Here is a 14793-nt window from a genome sequence, read left to right as displayed (position 1 = left end):
TTCGGAGTGTAGGCATTGGGGGTCACCCAGTTTGAGTGCTCCTTTAATCCTATGTTGATCCCATATGGTTGGAGCATTCTCGCAAAACACTGTGATCTTGACTGGTCTCCCTATGATATTACCTAGTGAGAGTGACTTGACTTGATAGTGTGTGGTTTGTCTTGTCATGTACTCCTAGGCGCCCGATGAAGTTTTTCACTGACATGATACCATATTGCATATAGAATTGAGTCTTGGTGTATCTGCTGCATAACGTTTGTGTATTGTTCTATATTGATTGATTTGATTATATTGTGTTTTGACTATTGAGTATGCGAATGTTGTGAAAACGAATGAGACGTGTGGTGAAATAATTTGAGTTATGCTCAAGTAAATTGTATTTTGTTATATAATATTTATACCTATATATTATTTTATTTTCCTCTATTAGTTAGGAATGTGATAACCCACTCCCTGTGTGTTGTTTGTGTTTGGATCCTGTGATGATCTTGAACCTTGTGTTCGGGGGAGCAGATGACTAGGTGAAGTGCTTTAAGGAACCTTATGCTGAAGGACGTCGGGACACAATGCTCTGATAGGATGTGACAGTGTGGCATAAATTTTATATTAATTGCATGATGTTAGTCTATTTTATTTAATCTCACTAATTTAACAAAATATTTTTGTAAATTTTGACGGCCTTATTTTGAGCCGAATATGCTTTAATAAGTTTTAATTGATAATAGTGAAGTGAATGTGAACCTTTTACCCGTATGAATTTGGTTACCGATATTTTTATATATTTTATTTATTTATATATATGTCGGGGTAGAGGGTGTTACAGGGAGCAGAGCGCAAAGCGATGATTACTTATCTTAATCCTCGTATAATATTACGCGTTCCATAGAGACTTTGCATTGTAAAAATTTATAATTTAAAGTAGAAATGATAAATTTCTTGACACATAAAAGGAGCAAAATTGTGACAGTTCACAAAATTATACAAAGTGATATCTTCACTAGAACATGAGGGTCCCTATCATAACCTTTTTGCCATGCCCTTCACAGAGCAAACAAAGCATGGCTACCAAGGAAATCATGTCTTTCGACACAGGGAAGAAAAGGTGCAGATATGATTTAACATATCTTCCAACAAAGACAAATCATGCAATCACTTTTATCTACCTTGTCCCCCAAGGATCCCATAAGATCCAAGGCCCAAAATGGATAATGCAGGACAATATAATGTGGTACATCTTGATTACATAACATTCATAAGTGCTTCTTCTTTCTCTAGCAAAGTTTCCTTTTTCCTCTCATTCAAGCTTTTATAGATGAGTGTGCAAATAGTTGTATAATAAGCGAAAACTTGTGAAGGAAAGATCAAGTACAATAAACAAAGGATAAGTTGAGCTCGTCATCAAAATAATAACATCAGAAAATTTTATACTTGCAATATAATTTTGTAAACGACAAAGATTGTTTTGGAACTGCCAGAGCTGATTTAAATAATTGTCAATCCTCTTGTACAATTTTGATTTTTCACTCTAGAAATCCAAGGTGACACAAGTACTTCAAAAAAACTCAAAATTTGGTTTAATAGATAAAAGCATAGGTACAATACTCTCTGAATTCCGATGGTTTAATTATATGCTTACAAAAGCAGCTAGCCCCCAATTGCACACTCGCAATTCACCATATGATATATCCAAATATGCTTATAATAAAAAATATAGGACACAGTACTGTGTAAAAACCTTTAGAGCTGCATCTCACTCATCAGACAGTTATGTTTATGAACATTTTAAGGAAGGTCAAAATTGTTTAGTCAAAGCCTCGAAGGTGAACAAGTCAGGGTATTATAAATCCAAATTCTGCATAACCCACAAAAATAGTGAACAATAAGACAACCTTGTATCAAACCACAGCACTCCCTATGCCCACTTAAGTTACAGACCAGGCAAACATTAGCCTTATATCCCAACCGACTCGGATAAAGTTTTCAAAGACTTCACATTTGGCTTATAAGCTGCCATAATTAATTAATTATCTGTCTCAATAAATTTTGTTTTTGCATTCCATGCACCGTGAGTCACTTTAATTTGTAAGTTCACTGTTTGTAGAAGACCATCTAATTCTCCACAAAGAATAAATCCACGTAACACAGGTCAAAATCTAGTTAAAATAATCCTTTCATGTTGGACTAATGTCCTCCCACATTTGATCTATCTCCCAAGAAGCCTGTTGGAATCATGATGATGAGTGAGCCTCTCGAGTTGCAGTGACTGTAATGAGAACAAATATTGTAGTGTAGGAGCAAAATAATGAGTTTCACTGACTATAGACAATGCACAAGAAAAAGCCCAACTTGAATTGAGCCAAACATTTTATTACATTAGAAGTGAACAGCAATGGTCAAACTATATCAAAGAGGCTCTATCAAAATTTTGAGAACCTGAGTCATTCCAAATGCTTAAGCCATGCATAGCCACGGGAATGAAAAAAAAAAAAAGGCACAAGTGACGGAACATTCTGCAACTGAAGTCATATCACAAACACCAAGATAAAACAGCAAAGAATTGGCCATGAAGCTACCAAACTCCTAACTCAATCCATTTGGCTATTGAGTAATAATGCAAAAGATGGTCCATTTGTCTAGAATTATTAAGATCACATGCCTTGGTATCATTAATAGTTTACTATGAGTAGGTGGTCCATTAAATTCTGAAATGTAGTGAGATAATAGTGCAACTAACCAATACAAAATAAAAGCACATTAGAAGATGAAGCTCTACTTGATCAAAAACAACCTCTGTACGTCACAATTTGGTTTGCTAAGCCAGAAATAACCTTCCATAGTTTGTCCATAAACTTATCATTACAATAAGGAGCTTCTTACTTTCCTCAATCTATTCAAAGCACTAATGGTATCAGAAGTTTCATTCCTCTGCTCATTCATCATAACAGCAGCAAATTTGGCGAAAGTCACACAAGAAGAAAATGGATACTTCCGTTAAAAAATATTACCGAAAAAAAGAAGCATTTCAGATTATACAACAGAGTTGGATAGAAAGCACTAAGAACTGAAATTACAAATGGAAGAACCTCAGTTATGCTCCCATTCCCACTGGATTATTGAATAAAAAAAACTATTATGAAATGAATGAGAATGACTATAAAAATATTTATCAAATTGCTAACAATTAATAAATGATTCAAGTTTTTTTTTTTTGGCACTAGAATTCCTAAAGGTATGTCTAATAATGTATTCTCTACATGGTAGTAGATACAATTCAATGAAAAGTGAACGACAGTTAAAATTATTTGAAAAAAAAACTATTATATGTACTGATGTGTTTTATTTGTTTTGCAACAAAGGATTTGGAAATTGGTAAAAATGCATGTGTGCCAAAGAATCTTCCCTAGCAAAACAAAAGCACCTGCAAGTTTTTTATTCATGAGCGAGACAAACATGACAAGCAAACTGACATTCAGAGAAAGTTTCTGAATCGTGGTGAAGCCCCCAAATCAGAGGCCTGTGAAGTACATATATCGAGTCCAAGTGTCTTCTTTAAGTAGACAAATGAGAAAAACAGATCAGCAAATAAGAGGCTGGCAAACACCAACAAACGCCTTCCCCCATCATCTTAACAGCATTATTTTTCATCCAATAGCATTGGTATACACAGAAAAAATAAGCATGAACACTTAAAATAGATAAGATTGAATAATAACACATCTAAAGTTTCAAATTATACGTAAAGTTTTGTTGATACAATTCATTCAATGTGACCATAACTTGTGTCACACTAATCACTTGTAGCATTACAGAGTCATTCAAATACATATGCTATTAAACAAAAAAAGAAATTAGTTAGAAACAAACATTAGAAGAGACAGTACAAGGCCTGCTTGGTTATTTCATTATGATCATTGTAAAAGATCAAACAAAACTTTCCTGTTCATACAAATTTCATAAAGAGCGGTGCTAGCAAAGATTGCATAGCTACTATGAGCTATGTTTAGATTGCTAATCCCCTGCATGAAGTTCTGACAGTGGTGATGGATTATTAGCTTTATCGCTGGAAACATGTTGAGGTGGTGGTTGTAGTAGTAGCATATTTGGAGAATCACTGAGAGTAAGAAGTGGTGGTGGTTGTAGTAGTAGCAGCATATTTGTAGTAGTAGCATATTTTGAGAATCCCTGGAAACAAGTTGAGCTTGTTGTCTATGTGCATCTTGATGGATATTTTGCCAACTGCAGTTTCCATCACTTCTGAAAGTAAGAAGTGATGTAAATAGGAAGTTTCTTTGTAGGAACCTAAACGACAAACTGGATGTATTCTCTAGTGTTTGAGGAAATTATAAAATTTTGAAGTGCAGCTTTTGGTGGATGATCTTTTGCCTGTACTAATGTTGCCTGTCATTAGTCGTCATCAAAAGCTAGAAAAACTTGTGTAACTAGAAAGTGTCTTAACTAGTTTTGCTATTATAGGCCTCTAGCAATCATTTCACGAAGAAGCTTCTCTGCCATGTCGTTCTATCTTTTTCTGAGAGAGCACGGATAATTATCTCATAAGTTACAACACTAGGAATGAAACCAGCATCTTCCATTTTTGACACAAGGCTAAAGCTTCATCAAACAACCCCTCTTTACAAAGTCCATTGATCATAACGATATATGTCCAAACATGTAGATGATAGCCTTTAATCAAAAGATATTGAAAAACCTCTTGTGCATTCTTAAGTCTTCTACCTTCGTACAACCTATAACTGTTGTGTATGAGTACACATTTGGTCAAATTCCATGATCTTTAGTTTTCTTGAATAATGCAATTGCCCTATTTACATTGTTGTTTTTGCATAAACAGTCTAATAAAGAATTGTAAGGGAATATATTAGCATGTTGGCCTCTATCCTTCGTCTCCTCAACAAGCTCCCAAACACAAGACATCCTTCCTGCTTTGCACAAACCATAAATTAATCAAGAACCGTATTTTTGCAATGCATTTTCTTAAAAAGATTCATGGTTTCATCTACCATTTTAATCTTACATAATCCACAAATTAAGATAGCATAGCTCCAAAAAGTGGGATTCACTCCCTCATTAGATTTTGTTGAATATATCTTTGGCCCTATTTGCCTCACGAACTAAGCAATATCCTTTCGTTAAAGTATTATAAGTAACAACATCAGGTTTTACACCAGCTTTCATCATCACAGCCACACATGATTAACTTCTCTCATACTTCCTTCCTTACACAACCCATCAATCAATATATTGAAGGTATAAATATCCGGGTTGATGTTTTCCAATACCATTTTATTAAACAAATCAACTGCTTCCTTCATTTGACTCACAATGCACAAACCATGTATATTAAAGTAGTGTAAGTGACACACAGGAGAAAATTCCTTTAGCGATCATCTCGGAATATAAATCATCATTAGCCTCGGCAACAAGTTTATCTTTGCATAGGTGCTGTAGATCAACACACCAGGCTTGACTAATTGCCCTTCAATCCGTCTCAGTGACTGCACAGCAGTCCTGTTTCTCCTAGCTTACGCAACCCATCGAACAAGACAAAATAACCAACTTGATCCAAAACCCTTGAGCTACCACTTTGTCATGGAAGTGGAGTACTTTCTTAACCTCGCCATTAAGACACAGACCTTTGATAAGTATTGTGAAGGTTATGTCATTTGGCTGATAACCCAGCTTAAGAATCTTGCCAAGTACAGAAAATGCAGAGGACATTTGACGGAAGTGGCAGAAACAATCGATGAGGGTGTTCAAAGTAACAATGTTGGGCTTAATTCTCCTTAATTCCAAGTGTTTAGAAAGGGAAATTTTGGTGGGGCAGTGTTTCATCTTCACAAGGGATCGTAAAACGTGGTTAAACAGGGAGATGGATGGGGTGGGAAGTTCATGGATCATGCAGTTGAATAAGACAATAGCATCAATAGGATTGCGAATGCGTAGCAGTAGAGCATTCCTTAACCTTAACATTGAGTGCATGTTTGGAAACTTGTTGAAAATGAAGAAATTACGTTTGTTTAGGATGTAAAAACTTGGGTATGTCTGAGAAAGAGTTACCTTTGACGTAACCTACGTTCTCACTGAAGTAACAAGGGAGTTACTTTTCCGTTTATTGCTCTGGAACCAGCAAACTTCAGTTTAGAGAGGATTTGAAACGGAAATCTAAACACACAATATAACTATTTAGTTTCTAAAAATCACATCCAAGGTTTTAAATATCAGTCACGGTCGCATCGCATTTGTTGATATCCCGAATAAATGCATTGATGCGGTCCGATTGCAGTCATGGACAATTAAAAAACCTAGATATTGTAACTCAAATCATGGTCGTGTACCGTTTTTTAAAATCTTGATCACATCTAAGATGTGGACAATCACATTCGAAACAGGAAACAAGAAATCAAACATGCTGTGATATAGTTACTATATCAAATAACAGATGTAATTAAACTTAAACAGAGACTTCTAAGAAAAGAGACCTGTTGATTTTCCTGTAAATCTTTTATTATCAAAATCCTTTATACGAAAGCAGCATGTTTAATTCTATACGAAAGCCGATGAAAGCCATTACACCGAAAGCTTTTAGCTTTTAATCTTTTTTTTTTATATATGTAATAATAGTTAGATCATTTTATGTTTAAGAGAATGTCGTAGTTATTTTTATTCTTCATTTAATATCTTAGCTAATAACTTTCATTTTGTTTTGTTGTCCTCTTGAAACTAGTAAATGAAGTCTAAAAAAATTTTGGTAAAAAAAAGTCTAAAAAGATTGTAAGAAGGAATATTATTTGAGAATATAATTCAAATAATTGGTGAAAAATATATTCGAATTGTTTCTTACAAAATAGCTAGCGGACGTCTTAGTAAGTTTTGTTCATTTATTAAGAAATAAGCATAGTGTTGTTTGCATAAAAGAAAAAGCATAGTGTTGTTCGGATATATCTTTAAATTTTGTTGAATAGAATTTCTACACTTTCCAATATACAAACAAAAAGTTATGGGAGTGATGAATAGAGCTCAATGTAGCCATAATCCAAATACAACTGCAATTGTTATTGTTTTGAGGTGAATTAAGATAAATATAAAAGGTATATATAAAAAGCAAGAGAGATCACTTTTCTTTTCCTAACAACAACATCAACATCAATAATAAGAACAGTGATACATTTTTATATTTATGTGCATTTACTAAAATTGAATTTTTAATTCTTATATTTTCATATTAATAAAAAAATAACTTTTAAAAATTTATAATTTTAGTCACTTTTCACTAACTTTGTTAATGTTATTAAAAGGACAAAAAAATCACATGTTTTTTAAAAGGTAAAAGATTAATTTCATCAATTTTTGGACTAAAATCACATTTAACTAATTAAACACGACGTATAAGTTGTGAAACTTTAGATATTTATTTTCGATTCGCAGTTATGAAAGGAAAACAATGTAACTAAAAGCACCCAAAGTCCAAATCGTGAAGACATCTTTCTAAGTAATAATATAAAGACTTATATTTTTATAATCGTGTCAATTTAGTAATTTTTTGCATTAAAAAAATATTATTTATTTTTTATTTTATAACACTTTAAATAATATTTTTTATTATTTAAAATATTATATAAAATATCTAAAAAATCAAATATAATTTATAAGCACTAAAAAAATTAAATTAGATGGACTAAAATTATATTTAAACTTAATATAAATAATATAATTGGAAATAATCCATGTCTTTGTATGGGTACATACATTTATGGCTTGAAAATATCATTCTCCATTCCACTCCACTGCGAGCAACACTACCAAATCGCCATGGCAACACTCACACAGCGAACAGTGGCATCTTCCATTTTCCATTCCCACACACTCCCACGGAAACCATGCTTCTTCCTCCGCTTTCGCTTTCCCTCCACTTTCTGCAACTTCACATTTTCCCTTTCCAATTTCGCCGTGAAATCTTCTTCGCGCCTCGCCGTTATCTCCGCTTCATCCTCCTCCGAGTACCACCACAACTCCTCCTCATCTCCAGACATCGCCGTCCTTCTCGAAGTCGACGGGTGATTCTCCGATTACTCGCTCCAACAACCTTCTCTCTCACTGTGTTCCACGATTTTGTGTTCTTGTGCTGCTTCTCACACTCTTAAACTTAAACTTAAACCTCTTGTTTTGTTGTTTTAGGGTTCTTATGGACTCGCACCGCGTCGGAAATCGCCTCGCCTTCAATAAAGGTACGAACGATTCTGCATCCGTCGTTTAGGTGTTCGTGATTCTGTGCAATGCGGTGTAATTTTTCTTCCTGTGGCCGCAGCGTTCGAGAAGCTTGGGCTCGATTGCGCGAACTGGACTGAACCTGTCTATTCGGATCTTTCAAAGTGTGTTTGTTTTTGTTTATTTGTTAGATTAAATTGTTCTGTTGCTTATGCGTGTATTTATGTGTGATTGAATTAACTTTGCCACATTTGGCTTCGAGTAAATCAATGCATTGAATTTCTTTTTGAAGTCTCTTTTGGAGTGTTTTTACTAATGAGTGCTGCAAGTAATATCAGTGAATGTCTACGTTGCTTATAAACTGTTTTCTAAATGACTTTCCAGGAGAAGTGCTGGAGATGAGGAAAAAATGGTATTTCTGTATTTTAATCGCGTAAGTTGTTCATCTTTTGTCTGTGATATGATTTTTTTTAAGAAAAAGAGCAAGGTTACTGGTAACATTATTTAAGCCATATTCTGTTGTCATTGTCTCTAATAAGCAGATTGGGTGGCCTTCTTCGTTACCCACAAATGAGCAGGGACTTTTTGCGAAAAGAGTTTTACAGCAAAAGGTTTTGTCCTTTCCCTTAATCTTGCTGAATGGTATTTACTGCTGATAATTAGTGTGTGATAGCAATGCTACACCAGCAGCACCTAGCAGACCACAAAGGAACACCAAGTAGCCCATTTGGATTGCTTATTTTGGGACCAAAATAACTTTTGATCAAAAGATTAATGAGAGATTTTGACCAAAAAAAAACTGTTTTCCCAATGTAAGTTGTTCTCTGAATAGGATTGCTTTATCTTGTGTCTATGTGGTTTTGAGTCCATGGATGCTTTAAATGAGAATAATCAGATCCAGAGGATTATATGCTACTTTTTATGTTATTTTTTACATTTACGAGAATAACTTGTCCTTAGTTCTTCTACTCCAAAAACAAATGCAAAAAGAAAGTATAGATGGGAAAAAAAATTCCAATTGGAGGCAGGATATCTAATGGTTTGGCAAAAGATGCACTTTGATATTTAAGTCCTAAGGAATTAGATTCTATACTATACCCTAGTAAGCTAAAAATCCTTCCCCAAATGATTTTTCAATTTACTCATACTCTGAAGATGATGAGAATTTGTAAAGAATCGTATTCAACTCTTTATCATTGTTATCAGGAAAAGGCGTTAGAAGAGTTTGTGATGTCAAAAAGTCTACCTTTGCGGCCTGGTCTTGAACAGTGAGTTATCTCATTTTCTTTGAATATGATTGTATGTCTCATCTATGTATTTTATTTATGGGGAGCTATATTTTTTGGTACAGTGAGCTATATTTATGGGGAGCTACATTAGTTAAGGAGAGCAATCTCTTTAAACTTAAGTGCTTCTATTAAGTTATCATACCTAGGGATTCTTTCACATTGTAGGTCTGAGTCACTTAGTCATTCCAGTAGATTTTTACTGTAGATGCAATTTTGACACTTGGTTTTCTTTTGCTCTCTTGTCAATTTTTTCTTTATGATTCAAACATTAGCAGGGTTCAGGGAGTATTTTATTAATTGAAAGATTTGTTCAAGGCCCAAGAGTAAATAAGGATAATTTTCGTCTAGTTGTTTTCCTGTACAATTTAATTTGGTATCTACTGATTAGAGTTAATTTTGGTTTACAAAGGTACCATTTTAAAATGTTTTTCCTTGTTTCTTTGCCTCTTTATATTGAGCTGTACTCTGATTACTTATATTATAATTATCCTAAAGGTTAAAATGTTACCAGGATATTTCATAAATTTAGGGACTTGAATTATGGAACTTTAATTTGTTTACACTTTACATTCCTTAATTCCTTGACATATAGTAATGTCTCCATGGACAGGTTTATTGATGATGCATATAATGAAGGAGTTCCAGTGGTAATATTAACGGCCTACGGTAAAAGTGGTGATAATATTACCGGGTAATTTTATTTAGCTCCAAAATTTTGCAATGATACTAAGTTACTTAGTAGGATAATATTATGATTGTTGATGGAATATGATTTTGTGGTCTAGAGATGTTCTTGATCACTCAGAAGCTCAGCATACTGATTTGCTTACAAAATCTTTCTTTAGGTGCTGTAAGGGGTGGGGGTGGGGTGTGCTTGGTTATCTTTCTTTGGCACTAATTTAGAGCATGTCAGGTTTACACTCAAGCTTTAACTTTAAGAGCACTGTTAGATCCTCACGTGGTCCTATTTGGGGAATACTTAGGGAAAGTACGATAGTCTTTGTAAATACATATTGGTTATGGCCTAAAGCATGCAATTAGTACACCTTTCCATTCAATCGTTGTATTCTCTCTCTCTCTCTCTCTGTTTCTGTTTTTCCTTATAGAATTATAGAAAATAATCTTTATTTGAGGACTGAACTAAGTCCAGTGAAATTGCATGCTATATGACTGCAAATTCAGATGTGAATAATATGTAAATACATATTGGTTATGGCCTATGGCATGTAATTAGTACACCTTTCCATTCAATCATTGCATTCTCTCTCTCTGTTTCAGTTTTTCCTTATAGAACTATAGAAAATAATCTTTATTTGAAGACTGAACCAAGTCCAGTGAAGTTGCACGGTATATGACTGCAAATTCAGATGTGAATAATAGCATTCTGTTTTGATATAGTGGATATTCTTTTAGCTATATCTATACAAAAAATTCAATATTTGAGGGGCCATGTGGTTCACAATCTGCTAGCTCAATCCTTTCTCTTTGCTTGTGTAGCTTCCACTTTTTTATTCCCTGGATAATGTGAGTGCGCTAATATTTCCTCCCTTTGGCCTTGTGCTTATTAAACTTTTAGGTCCATAATGGAAAAGCTTGGTGATGATCGAAGCATAAAGGTCATTATTGTAGGGAATAAGGAGGTTGAACAAAGTTTATATGGACAACTAGTCTTGGGAAAGGTAATTGCTTCTGGTTTGGATGAAGAGCTTGCCAATGAAGCCAAAAGAGCTGGTATATACTTGAGTCGTTGATTATGTGCCCCCCATGCAAGCATTTGCAGTGCACAATGATCTTTGCTAAGGGCTTTCCGCTTCTGCCATTTTTGCCAGTTTCTGCTGAAAAACAAAGGTTAGCAAAGGAGGTAGCATCCATGCTAAAATTGAGTGTTGAGATTGATACCAGCTCATCTGAAAGGTTAGTTCATTTGTCTCCAGTAATTTTTGCCAAAAGTAAAATGAAATATCTTGGTCCTTTTGTATCACTTTTTGTTTGCACCATTAGGGTCTTAGGGATCTATACTTGGAGGATGAAGAAACTTAAAAATGTGTATGTCTCGGCTTTGTAGTTGTTAAGGATACAAAGGTTGTATGTATGTTTGTAGAGGGGAAGGGAAGACAAGAAATCAAAGGAAAAAGTGTGAGAAGGGATGGGAAGAGAATTGGGTGTTAAAGTAATGTTTTTCGAGTTATTTGGGCATTTTAAATCATTCAAAATTTGGGGAACCACCCAACAAGAGGGAGATTTGCCCAAAACCTTCCCTTCACCTCCTTTATTTTCCATCTAAACATTTCTTAAGGTGCCTAGTTTCCTAAAACCTAGACTTGTAGAGAAAGGAGCCAAATCCATTAGTATGGGACATTTTCTTCTTCAGGTGAAATCCCCTAGTACATGAAAGAGTGAAAAAGGGTTTTCGTTGTTGTGGAATAAGAAGCCTTCGTGTCTTCATGCATGCATTTAATTTATTCGGACCAAAAAAGTGCATGTTTATGTTGGTTTTTTTATGCAATCAAGAATTTAAATGTTGGGTTAAAAAATTGTTCTTAAACTTTGATGGCTTTGTGTGTATATTGAGATATCTTTTTCTGTCAACTCAATGCGATTCTGAAACAGTACATTTTTATCATTTCTGGAACATGGGCCGAACGATGATCACAAATTATCATTTGACACCTTAATCTTAGCAATAGCCCAATTAATGAATGATTTGGATTTTAATTGCATAGTTAAATAATATTTCAATTTTCATTAATTTGTTGATTGTCTGTCCAGTCTAGCTAAGATTGTGGCTGCACTACGTGCGGGAGCTGAATATGCAGGGATACCCGTCTGCAACTGTGTCCTTGTTGCAGGAAGCCAATCTGGCGTAGCTGGAGGTACACAGGTGGGCATGCCATGTGTTGTTTTACGAAGCAGGTGACTTGCTTTGCTCTTGGAAGTTCAACAAAACATTTAATGGATGAGTTCACACAATTGCACTATTGCATGCTTTCATAGGAAGTTCCTTACTATCAATAGAATTTTGATTGTTTTTAAGTTGGTGTATTCTTGGATTGTTTCTTACATTTGATTGTTTCCTGCAGTTTGACATCTAGAGCTGAGTTTCCATTAGCAAATGCTACAATGGATGGATTTGGAGGTGCAGATCTAACAATTTCAAAATTACGTAGTCTACGCCCCAAGAACAACCAAAGGACTGAATGGTAATTTTCTTAGCTTCAATTCCATTTTTATCAATAGAAAATGTCCGTATACATGAATAAAAGTTGTGATGATGCTAGCAAGTGTTCCATAATAATTTTCCTGTGCAGAGTTCTATATCAATTTACCTTACCCAAGAAATTAGCAAGAAACACAACATAATCACACTTGCTCTGGATTTGAAGCTTTTGTGCGGGCAAGCAAAGGGAGTTTAAAATAGGTAACTTCAGATGAAATGTTTTCTGGTATGATATTCCATCATTTCACGTTACAATTCTGCAAATATACCAATAGATACACTGATACTTGTGGTTTCTGCTTTCCTAATTGCATGATCAGTCATCGCTTTTCCAGCAGCGTGAGGAAAGATTATTCTTGTTTGGGATTGGCTGTGGATAACTATCATTGTAATATTTCTGGGTAATTATCATTGTAATATTTCTGATGTAAATTCCTATCTTAATGGAACTGAGATCTTTCTTGCAAAATGTAGTTACGAGATGATAATGTTTCTCTTTTCTTTAACACTTGTAAGAGGCACCTTGATGAGTTAGAAATGTCTCGTGGGGTGGGAATGGGATTGTTTTAGGAGTCGAGACTTTGGTAATTGATTGACATCTGTAACGGAGTTTGAATCCATCGTATATGTTTGGTTACATGTCTCAAAGGACTGAATCTACGTCAAATTGAAAGTCTTCTCTTTGGACGTGAAAATCCTAGGTTAGGTTAGGTGCCTTGAAAATGTTAAGGCCAAACACGCACAGGGAAGTAGCACTAGTTAATTGTGTTATTGGTCTTGAACTAGTAACCTAGCAACTATTAAACCTACTGAATATATATTAAAATTCCCATTTAATTTTACAATATTTTTTAGAACTAGCAATTTTATTGGTTTTGATCAGTGATCACAACTAGTGTATGTATGGTTTTCCGTATTAAAATTATGTGTGTTTGGATGGACATTGATAATATCGATTTTGAATAGAATTGATTTTGGTTATAATTAATTTTGAAGTGATGTGATTTATGTTTAAATGTTTTATTATAAAAGTTATGAGTAAAATGTACAAAATTTTGGATCCAATACAGAAATTATTCAAAATTATTTCAACTCAAAATCAATTTTGGATCCACAATCAACTGTGAATTCTTCTCCAACATGAAACTAAATGTTCCTGTCACAAATAGACTAGACACTTACTCTTTAGTCAAAGGGTCACTAGCTATGTCGAATGGTTCCTTTGTCGACAACTTGTGAGTGGATACTTGTAAAAGATATTGTGACACTCAAGTAAAGGTTTGGTTTAGAACTATCAATGATGTCAAGTGAATATTCAAATGAACTGTGGTCTCTACTTGGAAGACTCTTCCCTTTATATATTGACTTTATTGGGCTTTGGGTTTATATGTCTACATGTTTTGATTAGTAGTTAGGTAATACGTCTCTTAACTTAAGTATTTCTAACTAGATAATTATCTTTAAGCGAGTTCTTTAACCATAACCATCTTCGAATGGTAACCAAGTGTTGAAGGCCAAGACATATGGTAAGGATTGTGCGAACACATGACTGAAAGGATATTCGGTTTCATAAGACATGTTGTGTTAGGTGGTCAAGACATATGGTAAGGATTGTGCGAATAATGATTGAAAGGGTATTCGATTTCATAAGACATGTTGTGTTAGGTGTCCGTACAGGTGTCTTCTCGTCTTATCTAAATACTTATCTAGTATACTAAACATGTAAAAATGTATCCAAAATCAATTTTCCAATGACAAACTAAACATGCATTACTTTTGAGGCAAAAAGTCATTTGGCCAACAAACCAAAACTCTTACATTCATTTGATTTTTATCTTTTGGAGTTATATTAAAACGTTTACCATAGTATTTTTAATTATAAACCAAACATCCACTTAATCTTCATAAATTCAAAGTAAACATTTTCCTTAAACAAATATTTAATTGCATATAAATTAAAATCACTATTATATTTTTTAATATATAAATTAATATGAGAATATAAATTTGAAGGTAGCATTTATAATAACAACTAATTTAATTTTTTTTAAATAGTAATCGTTT

At 34.0% G+C, this 14793-nt stretch overlaps 1 protein-coding gene across 2 annotated transcripts; it reads left to right on the top strand.

The window, feature by feature from the left end:
- Positions 1–7759: 7759 nt before the first annotated feature.
- Positions 7760–13571, top strand: LOC114388568 (CBBY-like protein). 2 transcript variants are annotated; one of them, XM_028349115.1, is made up of 13 exons: positions 7760–8072; positions 8194–8243; positions 8324–8387; positions 8608–8656; positions 8766–8834; positions 9430–9491; positions 10123–10203; positions 11089–11243; positions 11342–11426; positions 12282–12425; positions 12593–12712; positions 12821–12930; positions 13050–13571. In XM_028349115.1, coding segments are annotated over exons 1-12 (1125 nt in total). In that variant the 5' UTR covers positions 7760–7827; the 3' UTR covers positions 12822–12930; positions 13050–13571. The 2 variants fall into 2 exon arrangements, with proteins under 2 accessions (XP_028204916.1, XP_028204917.1); XM_028349116.1 differs by lacking the exons at positions 12821–12930; positions 13050–13571 and having other exon boundaries at positions 12282–12461; positions 12593–12700.
- The last annotated feature ends 1222 nt before the right edge of the window (positions 13572–14793 follow it).

The sequence above is a fragment of the Glycine soja genome, chromosome 15 (genome assembly GCF_004193775.1).
Source record: "Glycine soja cultivar W05 chromosome 15, ASM419377v2, whole genome shotgun sequence".
Lineage (NCBI taxonomy): Eukaryota > Viridiplantae > Streptophyta > Magnoliopsida > Fabales > Fabaceae > Glycine > Glycine soja.
This window is presented reverse-complemented; position numbering and strand designations above follow the sequence as displayed.